The sequence below is a fragment of the Dipodomys spectabilis genome, unplaced genomic scaffold, assembly GCF_019054845.1.
Source record: "Dipodomys spectabilis isolate Male_0828 unplaced genomic scaffold, ASM1905484v1 ptg000173l, whole genome shotgun sequence".
Lineage (NCBI taxonomy): Eukaryota > Metazoa > Chordata > Mammalia > Rodentia > Heteromyidae > Dipodomys > Dipodomys spectabilis.
The window spans coordinates 8,904,831-8,926,934 of record NW_024870850.1 but is presented as its reverse complement, the minus strand read 5'-3'; the positions used below and the strand labels follow the sequence as shown (position 1 = coordinate 8,926,934).

Below are 22,104 nucleotides of genomic sequence, written 5' to 3'. Positions count from 1 at the left end.
TCCCCCACTGTGTACACACTTAATCCACAAATTTATTACTCAATTCAAAACCTCTGAGACTTAAATTCCTTAATGCCACACCACATACACTTGGTTGAAACTTTTGGCATGAAAGGTTCTGGACAGGAGTGGAGCCTGGCATAGACTCAAGCTCCAGGCATCCCCCAGGAGTTGGTGGAGAACTGGATTCCCTAAAAAAGACAATCTGGTCAGACTTAACCCGTTGTTCTCTGAGAAAGAGAAGTTCCAGTGTGACTGCTACTCACCACAGTGACCCAGGGCCCAGTGGCAGGATGCCTGCCCTGTGCCCTGACAAGTCCCACCTGGGAGAGCGTCTGTCCTGCCTCCAGGCCAATTCAGGCCTGCCATTGTATACAACAACCCTTGTTTCCTCCTCTAACAAGCAGCACAGTATCCAACCACCATGGGAACCCAGTCCAAGAGGCACAATGGAGAGGAAGCTGCTGAAGCAAGCGTTTGGAAAGGAGCAGAGATCACAGCAGGCAAAGCAGCCATGAAGATGTGTCTGCAAGGAGTTCTTAGCTGGGTTCAGCAAAGAGAGGCCAGCGCAGGTGAGCGGAGCACTTCCATAAAGCTGCCTGTGGTGGATAGATGGCTTCTGATTTGACATTGACAACAGAATAAGGGACTGCAAGTTCAATGAATAGTCTCTGGCCAGAGAAACAAGGTCAAATGCTTAAGTTTCTTCACTTCCAGTGGTTCCTAGTATCTCCAGCTGAGTGGACATCTTTCTGTGACCAGTGGGTGTCACGCCACCTTCTGCGGAGTCTGCGTGAGAGATCACGTTGTTGGTTCAAGGCTTCCCATACACTTGGCTGCACCTTTATAGCCTCTACCTTTATTCTTACTACATTCTTCTTGGCTGTACATTCGTTGCCTTTATTCTCGTTTTGGCTATTTTTCTATTGATCCGCGAACAGAGCATGTTGTATTTTTCCAGTCCAATAGAGACGGCTTCTCTAAGTAATAAAGACTAAGGCCAAAGATTAAATGTGGGCAATGCCCCAATCAATCTATCATCTGATGTGACGTTGCCTCCAGAAACTCCTACAACTTCACAAGCGGTTTTGCAGCTCATGAATAGTAAATATAGAGACTTAAAATTTCTAGATATGTCCAACAGACAAAATCAATAAATTAAACTAAGTTAGAAAGCGTTATCCTAGTAGTTTAGAGAGTTCTAAAAAAGAAGGGACCTCTGATTATATAAGAAAAAGAAAGATTCTCCCAACAGTTATGATTTAGTCCAACTTACGTTATAGGGAATAGATGGTGTTTTCACACAAAATATAAAGTTAGTAACATGTTTCCTGAACCAACCAAGAACCATTTCCTTATACAGGAGCTTATAAAGATGAAATTAGTTGGATAAAAATAAAATTAAAAAGAGTACAATGTAAGTACAGCCCTGTCTTAGGTTTGTTAATTATTAAACATAAAATGGCTGCATAGATGACGTATTCTATTAAACAATATGTTAGACTTGTTTCGCACCACTTAGCTTAAACAGTTGGTGGGATAGTCATTAATTTTCATGTAATTCATCAATGCTTTGCCTTAAAAAAATTGATTATGTGCTTAAAAAATAAAGAATCTATGTCACAATCACACACTGTATAAAAATGTTAATTCTCCTCAATAAAGATACACTCAGATGCAACTCTTTTGAGTCTGTGTCTGTTTGTCACTTCGCCGACTCTTTTCCCCACCTATCCCAAGATCCCTGTCCCGTCGGTCCCAGTGCTCTGGCTGAGCTGGTCTGTCGCACCTTAATAGCAGTACTACCTCTTTATACCTGTATAATATTTTAAGCATTTTTATTTTTAAGTTTTTCACATCTCTTTATATCCCTCCCCTTCTCTCACTATATTCACGTTCTTCTCTAAATAGATTGTTTTGGTTTCCTCATAATATTATTAATTTTTACTTTTCTATTTTTTTCTGGTCTCTTTTATTTTCCCTTTCATTTCGACTTTTTCTCTCTCTCTCTACTTTCATCCTTCCCAAGCTATTTCCTGCTTTGAGATTAAGACTTAGTTAACTCTCCCTGTGCCTTCCCACATCACTCTATTCCTATTTTTTACCCACATCTTTCCCTAACCCTAATAATTTCTCGTTTTCCAAATTCTTCTTTGCGGTTCGTAGCCCACTAACATATAGTTGTTTGATGTTGAATAGATGTATCTGTTGACCTAGATTGTATCTGTAGACTATTGACTGTGCAAATTCAGACTTTGGTTGATGCTTGACTTAAGATAGTGTTCTAGCCCAAAACTGGTGCTATTTTCATCTCAAATGGGCAGAGTAAGCCGGAAAAACACAAGAAAAATGGCAAATCCGGGTATCTCAATTCCCAATCTTGATAATCAGGGGACAGAACCGATAATGAATAATCCAGAGGAGAGTTCCCAAATAGCTCTACAAACACTGCTGGCAAACATGATAAATGAAAAGATTGAAAACATACAAAGGACTCTGTATGAGCGTGATAGGGAGAGAGAGGAGGCAATCCAAAAGTTTATACAGGAATATCATAAGTGTGAGAAAGCTACTCAAAAACTGATACAGGATTTGCGTTAGAAGCTTTAGAATACTCTAAGAGAAAGGCAGGAATGGTGTGAACAGACTGAGAACACTCAAAGAGAACTACAGGAATCCCATGAACAGGAGGAAGCTAATCAAAGAGTAATACAGGAATTGAGAGAGCAGGAAGATAATACACAAAGATCACTAAAATCATTCATGGAATCCATTAACAAAGAGCTGAAGGAAGTCAGGGAGACCACAAAGGGAATGCTGAATGGAACCCAACAGAAGGAATGGGAGTCCAAGGAAATCATAACCAGTCAACTAAGTGATTTGAGAATAAACACTGAACACCAAATTAAGGAAGTAAAGAAGTTCATACAAGATCTAAAACAAAGCTTCAACAAAGAATTTGAAGCCATCAAAGCTAACCAACTAGAAGGAAAAGAAATAAAAAACAAAGTAGAAAGTCTTGACAGCAGGTTAGACCATGCAGAAGATCAAATCTCAGGGATTGAAGACAGCCTAGACATTATAGAGAAAGAACATACAACCATCCAAGACAAATCCAAGAAATATGATAGATCTATCCAACACTAGGAAGACACCATCAGAAGGCCTAATCTAAGGATAATGGGTGTAGAGGAGCACATAGAAACAGAAGTTAATGACAGTGAGTCCGGGACGAAGGAGCCAGACGCAGCGGGCAAGCGGATTCTACTCAGCACTAGCCAGAACCGACAAGGAGCGGACATCTTCATCCTACAGTCTGCAGACCAGAGACTACCCAGGAACCAAGACTCGGTGTGAGTAGTAGCCTGACGTCCTCACTCCTTCTCAGGGAGCAGAGGAGGGAAGGCCACCCGTCCCCCCGCCCCCCCCAGCACCGGTGATCTCCATCTTGGATACCTTCAAAGCTCGGAGGAGCTGCTTAATCCAACTCAGGCCTTGGAACAAAACGAGTCATTTAGCAGGCCACAAGAACTTAATGGCGAACTGACCTGCCAGACTCAACTCCATCCAGGGAAAAGTCACCCAGCCCAGGCACCAGCCATTGGAGTGGCTTTCCTCACTGGGTAACCAGAGCCAGAGGCTGCCCCTCCCTCTAGCAGCCTCCAAAATCAATTGAAAAACAGAAACCCTGAGAATGGCTCCAGGGTGGGCTCTGTGAATTTTTCACAAAATAGCCCCAGGGAAAAGCTACTATTTATTGAAAGGCCTCAACTCTACCAGAACCTAGCCTCATGACCTCTCTTTTGTGATTCTCAAAGCAGATCACCCTCCCATTAAACTAACCTGGGAGGGGGATCTCAAAATCTTGGGTAAAGCAGAGCATTTTTCTGCCTGTTCGAACAAACTGACTTAAGAAACCAATCAAGCCACAGGACCTCAAGCTGACCAGAGACTCCAACAAGAGGCTGGTTACAGACAAAAGGGAGATACAGGATTCTTCCCACCCCTCCCAAAAAAATAAAAAAAAAAATCAAAAAACTTTATTTTCTTCTTTTCTTTTTTCCTTTTTTTTTTTTGGTACCTTATATATATAAAAAAATTTTTCCTTTTCTAAAACTTTTATTAATCTTTAATTTTTGCCTTTTTTGAAAAAATAATTGTTTTCCAGTAACTTTTTTTCCCTCTTATAATTTTTATTTTAGGAATACGTGAATGTACGTTTTCCTTTCTTTTTTTGTCTTCTCTCTCTTTTTCTTTCTTTCTTAATTTTGTTTTTTGTCTAGCTCTACTGAACTTCTGATCTTTTTTTTTCTCCCTTTCTTATCCTTTTCACCTTTTCCTTTCTTTTGTTCTTCTGTATGTGACTTAACTCTTGTCCTGCACATCCTCAGATAAACCCATAGTTAACTAGTAGACCCTATCCCCCATTGTGTACACACTTAATCCACAAATTTATTACTCAATCCAAAACCTCTGAGACTTAAATTCCTTAATAGCAGTACTACCTCTTTATACCTATATAATATTTTAAGCATTTTTTAAGTTTTTCACATCTCCTCTCTCTCCCTCCTGTTTTCTCATTATATTCACATTCCTCTCTAAATAGATGGTCTTTCAATCTCCATAACTATATTAATTTTTACGTTCTAATTTTTTTTTCTGTTCTCTTTTCATTTCCCTTTCCCTTTCTTCTTTTTCTCTCCCTCTCTACTTGCATCCTACCCAACCTATTTCCTACATTGAGATTAGGATATAGTTAACTCTCCCTGTGCCTCCCCACACCAATCTATTCCTAATTTTTACCCACATCTCTCCCTAACCCTAAAAATTTCTGGTTTTCCAAATTCTTCTCTGCGGTTCGAAGCCCATTAACATATAGTTGTTTGATATTGAATAGATGTATCTGTTGAACTAGATTGTATCTGTAGACTATTGACTGTATAAATGCAAACATTGGTTGATGGTTGCCTTAAGATAGTGTTCTAGCACAAAACTGGTGCTATTTTCATCTCAAATGGGCAGAGTAAGCCGAAAAAACACAAGAAAAATGGCAAATTCAGGTATCTCAATTCCCAATCTTGATAATCAGGGGTCAGATCAGATAATGAACAATCCAGAGGAGAGTTCCCAAATAGCTCTACAAACACTGCTGGCAAACATGATAAATGAGAAGTTTGACAACTTACAAAGGACTCTGTATGAGCGTGAAAGGGAGAGAGAGGAGGCATCCCAAAAGCTTATACAGGAATATCATAAGCGTGAGGAAGCTACTCAAAAACTGATACAGGATTTGCGTGAACAACTTGAGAATATTCAAAGAGAAAGAGAGGAATGGTGTGAGCAGGCTGAGAACACTCAAAGAGAACTGCAGGAATCCCACGAACGGGAGGAAAGAGAACTACAGGAATCCCACAAACGGGAGGAAGCTAATCAAAGAGTAATACAGGAATTGAGAGACCAGGTAGAGAATACACAAAGATCACTAAAGGCATTCATGGAATCCGTTAACAAAGAGCTGAAGGAAGTCAGGGAGACCACAAAGGGAATGCTGAATGGAACCCAACAGAAGGAATGGGAGTCCAAAGAAACCATAACCAATCAACAAAGTGATTTGAGAACAAACACTGAACACCAAATTAAGGAATTAAAGAAATTCATACAAGACCTAAAACAGAGCTTCAACAAAGAACTTGAAGCCATCAAAGCTGACCAACTAGAAGGAAAAGAAATAAAAAACAAAGTAGAGAGTCTTGACAGCAGGTTAGACCATGCAGAAGATCGAATCTCAGGGATTGAAGACAGCCTAGATATTATAGAGAAAGAACATACAACCATCCAAGACAAGTCCAAGAAGTATGATAGATCTATCCAACACCTGGAAGACACCATCAGAAGGCCTAATCTAAGGATAATGGGTGTAGAGGAGCACCTAGAAACAGAAGTTAATGGTCTAGGAAATTTGTTTAACAGGATCCTAGCAGAGAACTTCCCAAACATACAAAAAGATAGGCCTATTCAGATACAAGAAGCTTTTAGAACCCCAAATAGACCAGACCAGAATAGGACATCCCACCGTCACATTATAATCCACACAGGATCAACTCAGACCAAGGAAAAGATCCTTAAAGCTGTCAAGGAGAAAAGGTTAATCACCTATAAAGGGAAACCAATTAGAATCACCTCAGATTTCTCAGCAGAGACAATCAAAGCAAGAAGAGCCTGGAATGATGTATGCCATGCCCTAAAAACAAACAACTATCAACCAAGAATACTGTACCCAGCTAAACTCTCCTTCATAACTGAAGGCCAAATAAAAACCTTCCATAGCAAAGAAAAATTGAAACAATACATCTCCACCAAACCAGCCCTACAAAAGATTCTTAAAGATGTCCTACACATAGAAAACCAACAAGACCGCAACAAAGGCCAAGAAACTGCACCCAAACTGAGAATCCAAGAACCATAGGAAGAACCCAGTGTTCGCAGCCCCCAAGAAGGTGGATAACATGGCAGGAACTCCCAAATACCTCTCAGTCCTATCTCTTAACGTTAACGGACTGAACTCTCCAATTAAGCGACATAGACTGTCTAGTTGGATTAAAAAACAAGACCCTTCTATCTGCTGCCTGCAGGAGTCACATCTTGCCCGTAAAAACAAACACATTTTCAATGTTAAAGGCTGGAACAAAATCTACCAAGCAAACGGCCCCCATAAACAGGCGGGAGTTGCAATCCTAATATCAGATAAAATAGACTTCAAATTAAAATTCGTGAGAAGAGATAAAGAAGGTCACTACATACTAATTAAAGGATCTCTACTTCAGGAGGATATTACAATTCTAAATATCTATTCGCCAAACAATGGAGCACCCAAATTTATCAAAGAAACACTACTTTCCCTCAAATCCCATATACATCCAAAGACATTAATTGTTGGGGATTTTAACACACCACTCTCCCCACTAGATAGATCAACTCGGCAAAAACTCAACAGAGAAACCGCAGATCTAAACAGCTGCATAGATCAACTAGACTTAACAGACATTTACCGAACATTTCACCCAGCAGCATCAGAATACACGTTTTTCTCAGCAGCACATGGAACGTTTTCTAAAATAGACCACATTTTAGGCCACAAAGCAAACTTGTCTAAATTCAGAAACATTGAAGTTATACCTTGCATTCTCTCACACCACAAGGGAATAAAATTAGAACTCAACACCAAAAGCCACCAAAGAAAGTCCGGTATCACATGGAGGCTGAACAACACACTGCTGAATCAAGAGTGGGTCATGGAAGAGATTAGAAAGGAAATCCAAATGTTCATGCTATTCAACAAAAATGAACACACAAATTACCAGCTCCTCTGGGACACAGCAAAGGCAGTACTCAGAGGCAAGTTTATAGCTCTGAGCTCCTACATCAACAAAGTGGAGAGATCTGAAACTAGCAATTTAATGACACATCTAAACCTCCTTGAAAAGAGCAGCGAGATAAACCCCAATAAAGTAGACAGAAAGAAATAATCAAAATTAAATCAGAATTATATGAATTAGAATCCAAAAAAACTATAGAAAGAATCAACAAAACAAAGAGTTGGTTCTTCGAAAAACTTAACAAAATTGACAGACCCTTAGCAAATCTGATCAGAAAAAGAAGAGAACACACCCAAATTAATAAACTCAGAGATGAGAATGGAAAATCACCACGGAAACAACCAAGTTTCAGAACATTATAAGGGAATACTTCTCAAAACTTTATGCTAATAAGTTTGAGAACTTGACAGAAATGGACCTTTTCCTAGCAAATATTGACATGCCAAAACTAAACCAAGATGAGTTAAACTAGCTTAACAGGCCCATATCAAGCATTGAAATAGAAACAGCAATAAGAGACCTCCCAGCTAAGAAAAGTCCAGGACCAGATGGTTTTACAGCCGAATTTTACAAGGCCTTCAAAGCAGAGCTCACACCAATACTCCTCCAACTCTTCAACGAAATTGAAAGAGAAAGCTCACTACCGAACACATTCTATGAAGCCATCATAACCCTCATCCCAAAACCAGGCAGGGACTCATCAAAGAGAGAGAACTATAGACCCATTTCCTTGATGAACATTGATGCAAAACTTCTCAACAAAATTTTGGCCAATCGACTTCAACAATTCATCCAAAAAATCATACACCACGATCAAACAGGATTCATTTCAGGGATGCAAAGCTGGTTCAATATACGCAAATCAATTAATATTATTCATCACATCAACAGGAGCAAGAATAAGAACCACATGGTTATCTCAATAGATGCAGAAAAAGCATTCGACAAGATCCAACACCCCTTTATGATGAAGGTTTTGGAAAAATTAGGAATCCATGGAACATTCCTCAATACAATAAAGGCTGTATATGACAAACCTACAGCCAGCATTATACTCAATGGTGAAAAACTAAAGCCATTTCCTCTTAACTCAGGAACAAGACAAGGATGCCCACTCTCTCCACTTCTCTTCAATCTAGTATTAGAATGTCTAGCTACAGCAATAAGACAAGATGCAGACATAAATGGGATCCAAATAGGGAAAGAAGAAATAAAACTCTCCCTCTTTGCAGATGACATGATCTTGTATTTAAAGAATCCCATAGACTCCACTCCCAAATTACTCAAGCTGATTCAAAACTTTGGCAAATAGCAGGGTATAAAATTAACCTTAAAAATCAATGGCTTTTCTGCATGCCAACAATGAGAAAAGTGTGGCTGAAATTAGGAAAGCAACTCCATTTGTAATAGCCCCACAAAAAATAAAAATCCTAGGAATTAACTTAACCAAAGAAGTGAAGGACCTTTATGATGAAAACTTTAAAATCTTGAAAAAGGAAATCAAAACAGAACTTAGAAAATGGCAAAACCTCCCATGCTCCTGGATTGGAAAGATTAACATCGTGAAAATGGCAATACTTCCCAAGGTTATCTACAAATTCAACGCGATACCTATCAAAATTCCAACCTCATTCTTCAAGGAAATAAAGAGGCAATCCAAACATTCATATGGAACAATAAAAGACCCCGAATAGCAAAAACGCTCTTCAACGGAAAGAACACTGCTGGAGGAATATCAATACCAAATTTCAAACTCTACTATAAAGCCATAGTAATCAAAACAGCTTGGTACTGGCATGAGAACATACCTCAGGACCAATGGAATAGAATTGAAAACCCAGAAATGAACATACAGACCTATATCCCTCTAATCTTCGATAAGAATGCTAAAACAATAGAATGGAAGAAAGACAGCCTCATCAGTAAATGGTGCTGGCAAAATTGGTTAACTACTTGTAGAAAACTAAAGCTAGATCCTTATATATCACCCTGCACCAGAATCAACTCCAAATGGATCAAAGACCTTGAAGTCAAAGCAGACACTCTGAAAACATTACAAGATGGAATCGGAGAAACCCTAGGTCTCCTTGGCTCAGGCCGAAATTTTCTGAATAGAGACCCGGAAACAACAAATCAAAGAAAGGTTGTATAAATGGGATTGCACGAAGTTGCAGAGCTTCTGCATGGCATAGAATATAGCTATCAAGATGAATAGAAAGCCCACGGATTGAGAGAAGATCTTCACTAACCATACAACAGACAAGGGTCTCATATCTAAAATATACTTGGAACTCAAAAATTTAAATCCCCCAACAACAAATCCTCAAAGAAACAACTGCCCAATAAATAAGTTGGCTAAAGACATAAAGAGAAACTTCTCTGAAGAAGAAAAAAGCATGGCCAATAGACACATGAAGAAATGCTCAACATCCCAAGCCATAAAAGAAATGCAAATCAAAACAACATTGAGATATCACCTCACTCCAGTTAGAAAGGCAAAAATCACGAAGACTAACAACAACAGATGCTGGAGGGGATGTGGACAGAAGGGAACCTTTCTTTATTGTTGGTGGGAATGTAAACTTGTTCAATCACTTTGGAAAGCGGTACGGAGGTTCCTCAAAAGACTCCACATAGAGCTCCCCTATGACCCAGCAATCCCACTTTTGGGCATTTACCCAAATGTTTACAAACAGGACCACACTAAAGCTACCAGCACAACTATGTTTATTGCAGCATTATTTACCATAGCTAAATATGGAACCAACCCAGATGGCCCTCAGTAGATGAATGGATCAAGAAAATGTGGTATGTATACTCAATGGAATTCTATGCCTCCACCAGAAAGAATGACATTGCCCCATTTGTTAGGAAATGGAAAAACTTGGAAAAAATTATATTAAGTGAAGTAAGCCAGGCCCAAAGAAACATAGGTACCATGGTATCCCTTATTTGCAATATCTAGTATATGTGAGTCAAGTGGAAAAGGTCATATAATGTGATGTTAGGAAAATGAACTCTTAGATATGTATTCTAATGTTTTTTTCTTCCATGCATTAGTTTCTAACACATTTATAAGATTGTCTCTTTGTTGCTTTGTATGTCCCTCACCCACAGTATAACCCCTGCTTTCAAGATATTTCTTGTCATTATAACTTGTGCAGGAGATGGGGAAAACAAGTCGTTTAAGGATACAGGTTGTCCTGTTGCAACAATGAGAAGTACAAGTTGTCATGTCAAAAACGAGCTTTACAAACGTTGGTGCGGGGGGCAAGGGGGGAGGATTGGGTGAGAGGGTGGGGGGGGGAGGCTGGGAAGGGATGTGAAGGGTAAACAAAGGAGGAGGCTGCAATGCTTGATAATAAATGTATGCATTATCCTGCCCATGTAATTGTAACCCCTCTGTACAATATGTTCACAAAAAAATGAAATAAAATAAAAATTTTTTAAAAAAAGGAGATAATTTCATCTCAAAAGAGGGAGAGTTTTATTTCATCTTTCCTTGTTTGGGTCCTTTTATGTTTGCATCTTGTCTTATTGCTGTAGCTAGGAATTCTAATACTCAATTGAAGAGCAGTGGAGATTGGACATCTTTGTATCGTTCCTGAATTAAGAGAAAATGGCTTTAGTTTTTCACCATTAATTATAATGCTGGCTGTAGGTTTGTCATATATAGCCTTTATTATAATGAGGAATGCTCCCTGGATTCCTAGTTTTTGCAGAGCCTTCATCATAAATTGGTGTTGGATCTTGTCAAAGGCTTTTTCTGCATCTATTGAGATAACCATGTGGATCTTATGCTTGCTCTTGTTGAGATTGCCAATGCTCTTCCTCTATTTTTTCCCTACAGTATAGACTTTCCTGTTTTCTTGTCTTTTTTTTTTATTTTTGAGCTGGTTCTGGGGCTTGAACTAGGTGCTTGGGGCCTGTCCCTGAACTTTTCTGCTGAATACATTCTAACACTTGAACCACAGCTCTACTTTCTTTCTTGTGTATAGTGATTCTTCACATTCATGGGGACAAAAGTGTTGGTGCAGCTGGGCTCACACCGTTGCTCACACCTGTAATCCTAGCTACTCAGGAGGCTGAGCTCTGAGGCTTGCAGTTCAAAGCCAGCCAGGGAAGGAAAGTTGGTGAGACTTTTAACTCCAATAAACCACTAGAAAACCACATTTGGCTCTGTGGTTCAAGTGGTAGAGCCCTCGCCTTGAGCTGAAGAGTGCAGAGACTGCGCCAAAACCCATAGTTTAAGACCCATGACCGATATCCCCCCCCCAAAAAAAGTGTTGGTGCTTCTAATCTGCTATCTTCTCCTGACTACTCCTTCAAAAGACAATATGTTGAGGATTCAGAGGAAGATGGCAGAGGGGAAGCTAGAGGCTAAACAAGCTCTCACATAGTAAACAGTTTTAGTGTTCCAGTGAACAGTCCTTGGCTAGAGAATCGCACCAAGTGTGCCATTACAGTACAGAGAGTTTGGCGAGAGTGGGAAAGTCCAGGCCAGGAGACATATCTGGGCACTTGCTTGTATCTGTGGCTGTGGCTGCAGCAGTGGCAGCGGTGGCAGCGGCAGTAGCTAACATACCATCAGAGAGATTTTGGGACAAAGGCTCCAGATGCAGTGGGTGAGCGGATTCTACTCACCACCAGTAGCAAGTGACAAGAAACAGATATCTTCATCTTGCAGATCACAGACCAGAGACCGCCCAGGAACCAAGACTGTGGCATGAGTAGAACCCTGACATACTCACTCCTTCTCAGGGAACAGGAGGGAAGGCCACCCCTCCTTACCACCGGAGATCTCCATCTTTGATACTGACAAAGGCCTGGCTGAGTAGCTAGCTTCAACACATGCCTTGGAAGGAAACAATGGGAGCCATTAGCAGGTCCCAGGACACTGACCTGACCTGCCAGACTCAGCTCCACCTAAGGGAAAGTCATGCTGCCCAAGCAGAGGCAGCTCTGCCCCCGGAAGAGTGACTTTCTTCACTGGGCAAACAGAGGCAGAAGCTGTCCCTCCCTACAGCAGCCTAGACAAACAATTGAAACTCAGTACACATAAACCCTGAGAATGGCTCCAGACTGGGCTCTGTGAGTGTCTCAGGAGCTAGCCCATCTGGGAAAAGCGACTGTTTGCTGAAAGACCTCAACCCTACCCAGAACCTAGCCTCATCACAGCATCTCCAAACTAGAGGAAACAGCCATCTCCCTCTTTTGTGATACTCAAAGTAGATCTCCTTCCCTCTGAACTAGCCTGGGTGGAGGATCACAAAATCCTGGGTAAAGCAGAGCATTTTTCTGCCTGTTCAAACACTGACTTATGAAACTAATCAAGCCACAGGAAAACCAAACACCACAAGCAGACCAGAGATTCCACCAAGAGACTGGTTAAGGACACAGGGGAGATACAGGATCTTCCCATTCCTCACCCCCCCCCCCCCAAAAAAAAAACCCCAAAGAACTCTTTTTTCTACCTAATTTTTAACTTTAATTTTTATAATTTTTTCTATTAATCTTTTTTTCTCATAATTTTTATTTTAGGTGTGTGTGTGTGTGTGTGTGTGTGTGTGTGGTGTGTGTGTGTGTGTGTGTGTGTGTGTGTGTGTGTGTGTGTGCTTTCTTAAAATCTCTTTTAACCTTTTGGTCCTTTTTAAAATTCTTTTCATTTTTTTAACTCTCTTTCTTTCTTTTTTCTGTGACTTAATTGCTGTTCTGCTCACCCCCAGATATTTACCTGTCATCAATTATTAGACCTTATTCCCCATTATGTACTTAGCTAATCCAGAAATTTAGTGCTCATTTCACAATCTCTTAGGCTTAACTCCTTTAACAGCAGTATTATCTCTTTAACCTATACAATTTTCAAGTAACCAATTTTAAGAATTTTATTTTTTAGTTTTTCATGTTTCTTTTCTATCCCTCCCTTCCTTTCATCCTATCCTTTTCTTCTCAAATATCATTTCTTTAAACTTAAATAATTTTAAGTGTTTCACTTTTTAAATTTAAATTTTTGTTTTTCTATTTTTTTCTTTCTTTTTTTAAATCTCTCTCCTATGATCTGTCCAATCCATTTCCCTCTCTGAGATTAGGATTTGGTTAAATTCACTCTCCTGTTACCTCTCCACATCCTATTTTTCCCCATATTTCTCCATAAATCTAATAATTTCTACTTTGCCAAATCCTTCTGTGCTGTTCTTAGCCCATTTACCCATAGTTGTTTGATGTTGAAAAGATTGTATCTGTTGAACTAGATTGTATCTGCAGCTTTTTGACTGTGCAACTACAGGACTCTGTTTGATGCTTGCCTTGAAATAGTGTTCTAGCATAAAATTGGAGTTACTTCCATACCAAATAGGCAGAACAAGTCAGAGAAACACATGAAGAATGGCAAGTCCAGGTATCTCAACTCCCACTCATGATAATGACCTGACAGAACAGTTAATAAATAATCCAGAAGAGATTTTTCCAAAAAGCTCTACAAACACTACTGGTAAACATGGTGAATGAAAAGATTGAAAACCTGGAAAGGACTCAGTGTGAGCATGATAGGGAGCAAGAGGAGGCAAACCAAAGATTAACAGGAATCTCGTGAGCATGAGGAAGCTATTCAAAGATTAGTACAGGAATTGTGTTAGCAGGTTAAGAACAGTCAAACAGAAATACAGGAATTGCCTGAGCAGTCTGAGAACAAAGAGAAAGACTGGAATTGCCTGAGTAGGCTGAGAATAGTCAAAGAGAAACACAGGAATTGTGTGATCAAGCTGAGAACAGTCAGAGAATTACAGGAATTGTGTGAATGTGAGGAAGCTATTCAAAGAGTAATACAGAAAGATCTTCACTAGCCATAGACAAGGGTCTCATACCTAAAATATTCCTGAACTTAAAACATTAAAGCCCCCAACAACAATCCTCAAAGAAACAACGGCCGAATAAATAAGTGGGCTAGAGTCTTACAGAGAAACTTCTCTGAAGAGGAAAGAAGGATGGCTAATAGACACATGAAGAAATGCTCAACCTCCCTATCCATAAAATGCAAATCAATACAACATTAAGTTTCTACCTCACCCTAGTTAGAATGGCTATAATCAAGAACTCTAATAACAACAGATGCTGGAGGGGATGTGGACAGAAGGGGACCCTACAGCATTATTGGTGGGAGTGTAAACTTATTCAACTACTTTGGAAAGTAGTATGTAGGTTCCTCAAAAGACTCCACATAGAGCTTCCCTATGACACAGCGATGCCACTTTTGGATATTTACTGAATGATCACAAACAAGACCATACTAAAGCGACTAGCACAACAATGTTTATTGCAGCTTTATTTACATAGCTAAGGTATTGAACCAACCCAGATGCCCCTCTGTAGATGAAAGGATCAAGAAAATATATATACACATATATACATACATATATATACATACATATATACATATACATATATATGTTATATATACATATATATGTATGTGTATATGTAATATACACATACATATATATGTATGTAGATATGTTATATATATACACAGTGGAATTATATGCCTCCATTAGAACAAATGGCATTGCCCTGTTTGTTAGGAAATGGAAAGACTTGGAAAAATCATATTAATTGAAGTAAGGCAGGCTCAAAGAAACATAGTCACAGGGTTTCCCTTATTTGCAATAACTAGTATATGTCTGAGAAAAGCAGAATTGGTCAGGTGATTTGATGTTAGGTGAAATGAACCCAATCCTCTGCTCCCCAAAGTCCCCTTCTAGAAGTAAATCCCCTTAGTTTGGCACATTTCAAGAACCTCCTCCCCATTCCCTCCCACAATGACCAAATTCTTATTTCCCTTAAAGCTTCTCACATACCTTTTTTAACCCCAAATGAGTATCTCCTCTTTCCTGCTACCTGCTGAGGGCTAAAGTCCATTATCCTTCAGCTTCTTTCTGCCTCTCTCCTAATTCCCATTCACTCTCCCACAAAACCCCATATTAGGAATAAAAAAAACCCTAATGGCTCCTACTGCTTACTTCAGGACCCTGAAAAAATAATCAGAGTCATCTCATCTGTTCTCATTTATCCTATCCTTGTGTTCCACATCTTCTCCAACTCCCCAGTCTTTTCAGTTTTTTATTTAAACGACACCTTCTTTATTATCCCCTGACACATCACCTCAAGGCCCATCTTTGCCTTCACCTAGGAAAGACCCAGATACTCTCCAGGCTCAGCAAATAACCCAGACAGTATTGCCTCAAGGATTTAGAGACCGCCACCATTATATTGACCAAACCCTACAATAGGACTTGACCAATTACAACCTGTCCCCTAGTTTTCTTCTTCAATATGACCTCCTTCTTTTCAGCCTTTCAGCTGAGCCAAATATCAAACAACCTGATCATTAGTTGTTCAAAGGTTCTATATCCTCTGAATCCTCCCCTAAGTGTACCATCTTTAGTTAATTATTTGTATGTTTATAGTTAGACTTAAATTCTGGAAACTAGCAAAATCTGCCATACTGTTACATATATAACACATATTGTTTGTAATAAATATGCAAAGATACAAAATCTCTACTTCAATTTAATTATTCTTCAGTTTGATCTCATTTCATTCTCCCCTCCAGCATTACAGTGTTAAATCAGTCTTTCTAAAGCATTGCTTTGATTTCCCTTATCACCTGATTTTAAAAAAGTAATGATTTTCTATCACCTGAACTTTTCTTTCTTCAGATCTACAGCTTTTCCTCCAGCTTTTTCTTTGCTGTGGTTTGAATGTGTCTTCTCCAATATGACAGTAGTAAGAGGTGAAGCCTTTCCAATTTGATTAGGAAATGGAGGGACAAAGTGAACAAATGCAGCAGTTGTGGCAAAGGAACTATATAACTTGTGTGTGGGAAAAGAGGGAGAAACTGGGAAAGAGCAAGGAAAAAGGTGACATTGTCCAAAAAGAAATGTATTTTTGAGACGACCCAGGATCCAAGACTTGGCAAGATGGCAGAAGGAAGTGCAACGGCTCCGTGGAGAGCAACGGTGAGCGTGACGGCGGACGCCAGGGAGCGTCTTCCAAGGCTGACTAGGCTATCCCCGGGTTTTCATGAAGATCTTTAACAAGGGAAAGTAATCTGCACACAGCTCCCTAAAATCAGCATTAAAAATCAGCCTGGTGTGTACTGCTGGTGAAGCAGCCGCCTGGAAGATGCCATGAGTGCCACCATTTTACCTCATGCTCGAAATATCAGACACTGGTCCAGGGACACGGTGTTGGGGCCTGGACGCACTCCTTTTGTCTCATAGTGCCCCTATCCACTCAGAGAGATCCACTGAGCTTAACATCCTGATGCTAAGCACCAAGGGATAGCCAAGCAATACCAATAATGTAAAGATGGTGGCTTGCTTGCCAAGTGACTCATTCTTCAATGTTGGCTCATAATATAGGGCTTTGTTTAAATGGGGGGAAAAAATCTGCTCCATCAGCTGCATGGCAGTGATGGACTAAATAGCAGGAAGAATAAGATTACCATCTTACACACACACACACACACACACACACACACACACACACACACACACACACACACACACGCCTTATTCTCTAGGGACATTATTCCCAATGAATACTAATGAATAAATAAATTGGAATCTGTAAAAGGTATCAGTTCAACCGTTTGATATTTGATATTGATAGTTATTTAAAAAGAATTATTTAAGAAACATAAAAATGTGACTCTGAATGTGCCTAGATAGGGAAGCGTGATGTGCAGATATATTTTACATGACTTATTTTCAATTAAATTGTTTGGACTGCACTTTTAAAATAGTTCCAAATGACAAACGTGATGGATGTTTTCTTTATCATGAAGGAAATAATTGCCAGATATTTAGGTCTCTGAATATTTGTTTTGAAATCTCACTCAAAAGAGATTTAGCCCCAATGCCTCCACAAAATGATTTAATGAATATTTATTGAAGAACTGTGGTGAGTTGTGCTATAAGTATATTGGGAAGAAATATGGAGCATAAATGTAATCTATTCGCTGTTTATAAAAATAAATAAAAGATGATCATGACTACTGTTAAAATCTACAAAAAAAAATAAAGAAATGTATTTTTACCTGACTTCTGTAACTGTAACCCCCCATATATCCCCTTTGTAATAACCATAAACATTTTTTAAGTTGACAAAAGTAATAAATACCTTTTAAGAATTAGTAAAAAAGTAAATACCAAGCATTCCACTCCCCTTCTTAACCCTCTTGCTTCTTGGGGCTACAGAGCCTTGAAATACTCTACTCAGTTGTGCCAGATTTTAGTCACACCTAGGGGTCATTATTTCTCATCAGGGATGAGCTATACCTCCCTGCACAATTCAGGACCTCCTCAATTACCACCTGTCTCTGTCCAACGAAGAGCATCTGGCCCTTCTTGGCCTTCTTTAACTTCTTTCACCTCTGGATTCCCATTTTTTTCCCTTATAGACTTTGCCTTGCACTCTGTCACCAAACGGTCCCTTTTCATTCAGCATGATTGCCAGTAGTGTTTCTAGAGCATTTTGAGAACTATCCTCTAGGTTTTTCATTGACTGCTCTGTTGCCAATTCCAAGTGGGATAGAACAAGCCATAGAAACACAAGATAAATGGCAAGTGAAGGAGCCTCAACTCCAAACAAGGAGGCAACAGATTCTGATTTCTTCAAGGAGCCTTCTGAATGGTTGAACTGTTCCTTCTCTTGTACTATTTAAAGATCATGGCCATATATTGAGTCTGAGCATGATCTAATGTATTTCCCCCTCTTTGGGGATCCCTTTCTTTTTGCTATCTATTAATATTTAGGATCCTTAGAGACTGAGGTGACAAGGCTAAACTCAGACCATCATGCACTAGATACCTTCAACTTCCCGTGAGGAATAATGACCAATAATCAAACTATTCCTCCAGTGGTTCATCTTAAGTCACGTTGATGCCCTGGCCCTTTTTGCCAGAAAAAAGTACTCATAGAGATTCCCATGGGAAACTAGTGCTGCTTAATACCCTGATCTAAATTTCTGAAGGAGGTGAAAGAGAATGTGAAAGAGAGAGAGAGAGAGAGAGAGAGAGAGAGAGAGAGAGAGAGAGAGAGAGAGAGAGAGAGAGGGAGAGAGGGAGGGAGGGAGGGAGGAAGGTATGGAGGAGGAGAGGGAGAGAGAAAGATGTACAGAGGGGGTGAGGGAGAGAGGGAGAGGTATTTCCTAGGAAAATACACTCAGTAATATTGCAGAACAGTAAATATTTGAACAGAAATACACAACTAGCTCAGAAAATATTCTCAAGTAACTGTAATCAAAGTATGGAAACTTTCATCAAAATGAATGTTCATATATCAGTGAACTGACCAATATAGTGATATTAAAGCATCATTATAGCCTGCATATAGGGAAAGAAAGAATCACAGTAGATTTGTAATTAAAAGGACGACTGATAGCATAAAAGGAAGATTACATTGGAGGAAACAAAGGATATCCAGGAGGAAATACAAATTTAGACAGTCTAGTTGGAATCTTGCTCTAACTCTAACACAACCCACAAAATGAATAAGTTCAAATGGTTATTGACTGCCCAAATTGTATGGATTTGTCTCAGAACCTCCAAGCTTTCTAGACAAAATTTATGTCCATCTTAAGATTTATTTCTTTCAGTTGTTCTCTCCCTACACCTGTGCAGTGAATTTCTCTCAGGTCTTATCAAGACAATGTAACACTTGGGGGCAAAGATGCAGCTCAGGAGGCCTCCACTGGGGGCCAAGATGAAGACCTCCACGGCCACCATGACCTTCACCTTGGTGCTATGGTAGACAGGCAGGAAGGTGAGCCACATACTGCAGAACATCAGCATGCTGAAGGTCAGGAACTTGGCCTCATTGAAGGTGTCAGGCAGGTTCCTGACCAGAAAAGCCACAGTGAAGCTGGCCAGGGCCAGGGCACCCAGGTATCCCAGGACAGAGAAGAAAGCGGTGAGAGAGCTCATGTTGCACAGGATGATGATGTGGCCATGTTCAGAGTGTGCATCTATGTCCACAAAAGGAGGAGAGATTCCCAGCCAGAGACCACAGAGAGTCACTTGGATGAGAGTGCAGATGGTGATGATGAGGTTAGGAGCCCCGGACAACAGCCACAGTCTCATGCTTCTCCCTGGATCAGTGAGTGTGAAGGCCAGAAGCACAGTGATGATCTTTGCTGGGACCGTGGAGACAGCCACGGTGAAGACCACTGCGAATGTGGTGTGCTGCAGGATGCAGGTGGCTGTGTTGGGACGGCCAAGGAAGAGCAAGGAGCAGAGGAAGCAGCAGGTGAGGGAGATGAGCAGGATGTAGCTGAGTGCCCGGTTATTGGCCTTGACAATAGGGGTGTCTTGGTGCTTGATAAACCCCCCAAGAACAGCAGCTGTTAGTGCAGAGCAGCAGAGAGGCATGCAGACCAGGGACAGGCCCAAGGGGTCTTCATAAGCCAGGAAGCCCTCAGTTTTCATGAGGCAGTGGTTTCTCTGGGTGTTGGCAAATTGATGATCTGCACACCTGACACACGGCTCCATGTCTGATGAGGAGTGAGAATCACTATTAGTCTGGTTTCCATATTTCTCTTTCCTCACATCCTCCTCTACTTAAGCAGCTCATTTCCCCTGATTCACCAGTTAACCTGTATTGCTCTCAATACCAACTAGTATAACTCTCTGTATCAAAATACGTTCACCTGAATTCTCTTTCTTTCACACATTTCTTCTTCTTTCCTTCTTCCCTTTCTCTTTTTTCTGTTTATTTCGCTTCCTTCCTTCCCTCCCTCACTCCCTCACATCACCCTCGTCTCTCTCTCTTTCTTTCTTTCTTTTTTCTTTCTTTTTCTGTCTGTCTGTCTGTCTGTTTGTCTTTCATCCAGTGCTTGAACTCTGCCCCTAGGAATTTTTCCAGAGTATTCATTCTCAAAACTACCCCTCTACCACTTGACTAACAGCTCAAATTCCAGCTCTTTTGGTGCTTAATTGTGGAAAAGATTTTTACTGAGTTTCCTGCTCATCATTGCAATGAAGCTCCATCCTCAAATCTCAATTGCCTGAGTCACTTGGATTACAGGTGTAATATATAATTACCTAGCCATCCTGCTGCATTCTTGACAGGCCATACCACTCTGGCTCTCTGCTACTCATTCAAGAAATAATGGAAAATATAGAATCAGCCCAAGCACTTCAATTTAAAAAGAAGTTTTAATCCTGAACTCAACCTACTACTTACCCCAAACAAACTTTCTGAGCATTTGATCTATGGGAGGAGTTGTTGGGGAGGTTGGAAGGAAGAGATGGTAAGAGAAAAACAAAGGAGGAGGCAACAATACTCAATAAGAAATGTATTCATTTCCTTACCGATGTAAATGTAACCACTCTGTACAGGATTTTAACACTAAAAATGTATTAAAGAAAGAACAATGCTCCTCCACTGATATGAGAGGATCTCAGAAAGCTCAGCTTGAGGAAGGAGAAGAGACACGAAATGGAGATGGTGAACTACTTCTGAATCAATGGTATTTGAGTAATTGCTAGTCAACCTAGTGCCAGTGTCAGATATGGAGTGATCATAACAAAAAAAACAAAACAAAAAAGCCCAAAAGCCCCTTGTATTATTAGGTGTGCTAAATAGAAAATAACATTTAATTAGGAAAGAGTGGCAATGAGCATTCACAAATGAAATTCTGTTACATCCACAATTCCATTTAGATTTGCATGTCATTTCAACCATCAACAACTAATCCTTGATATTTTCTTTTTTATATACTTTCTTTACATACAAAAACATGTGACTGAGGAGAGGGGAACAGGGTATTGTAATGGAGGGGCAGTGGGTTGTTTCTTCTAAGGAGAAGTATGGTTAATGGTAGTCATAGAACTTTGGGTGAAGGTGCATGTGTGTTCCTGCTGTTTTATTGTATATCACTCCACTGGTTTGGATGGACTGAAGGTTAAGAAGGTGAGATGGGGAATTTCTCTATAAGTCACAGACTCACCTGTCTGCATTAGAAATCTCATTCTCTGGACAAAGAATGCAGTCAAAGCAACAGGTAGCATTTCCTTCCACAGAGGCCTTCCTGTATCCAGAACCACAGTTCTCAGTGCAGACAGACTGAGGAGTCTGGGAACATTCAGATGAAGGGTAGTACTATTCATCCTTTTACCTGACATCCCAGACACTCCAGTACTTTAAGGAAAAAGATCATCAAAAACAAAATCTTTAAATACATACAACCAATGAATTGATTGAGCCTTCTTACAGTTTCATGTAACATGACCTGAAGAATATATGGAGAATCGACATCCAGCCCCTCACGCTATCAGGAAGTCATGGAGCCTTGAAGAGGTGGATGTTAATTCTAGGAAATTAGGAAATGGGAGTTAACCCTACATCCCATTCTTGTATCAGGTGATGATGTGTTTTCTCTCATAAGAAGAACATCACTAGGGGAAACTTTAAATCAACACTCTAAAGCATGGCTAAGTGTTTTGAAGGTGCTGTTGTATCCAGGGTTATTCACATCTCACTCCCTTGACTTCCCAGCTGCCATGAGGTGGGTGAACTTCACTGGCAGATGCTCCTTTCATTACAACCTGTGTCAACACGGATCCAAAAGCAACAATCTACCCAAGCATGGTCTGAAATCTCCAGGCAGAAGCAAAGCAAGCCCTTCTGCCTTCTCATTTGATTCCCTCAGGTATTTGGTCACAGTGTT

The 22,104-nt window shown here is 40.1% G+C and overlaps 1 protein-coding gene across 1 annotated transcript in view; it reads right to left on the bottom strand.

The window, feature by feature from the left end:
* The window catches only part of LOC122119609 (vomeronasal type-2 receptor 116-like), a 51,350-nt gene that overhangs the window by 18,061 nt on the left and 11,185 nt on the right, over positions 1-22,104 (bottom strand). The window contains exons 6-8 of the mRNA XM_042693618.1: positions 21,385-21,509; positions 19,048-19,946; positions 17,843-18,091 (exon numbers count right to left, since the gene is read on the bottom strand). Of these exons, the coding sequence (XP_042549552.1) occupies positions 17,843-18,091; positions 19,048-19,946; positions 21,385-21,509 (1,273 nt within the window). The remainder of the gene's footprint in view (positions 1-17,842; positions 18,092-19,047; positions 19,947-21,384; positions 21,510-22,104) is intronic.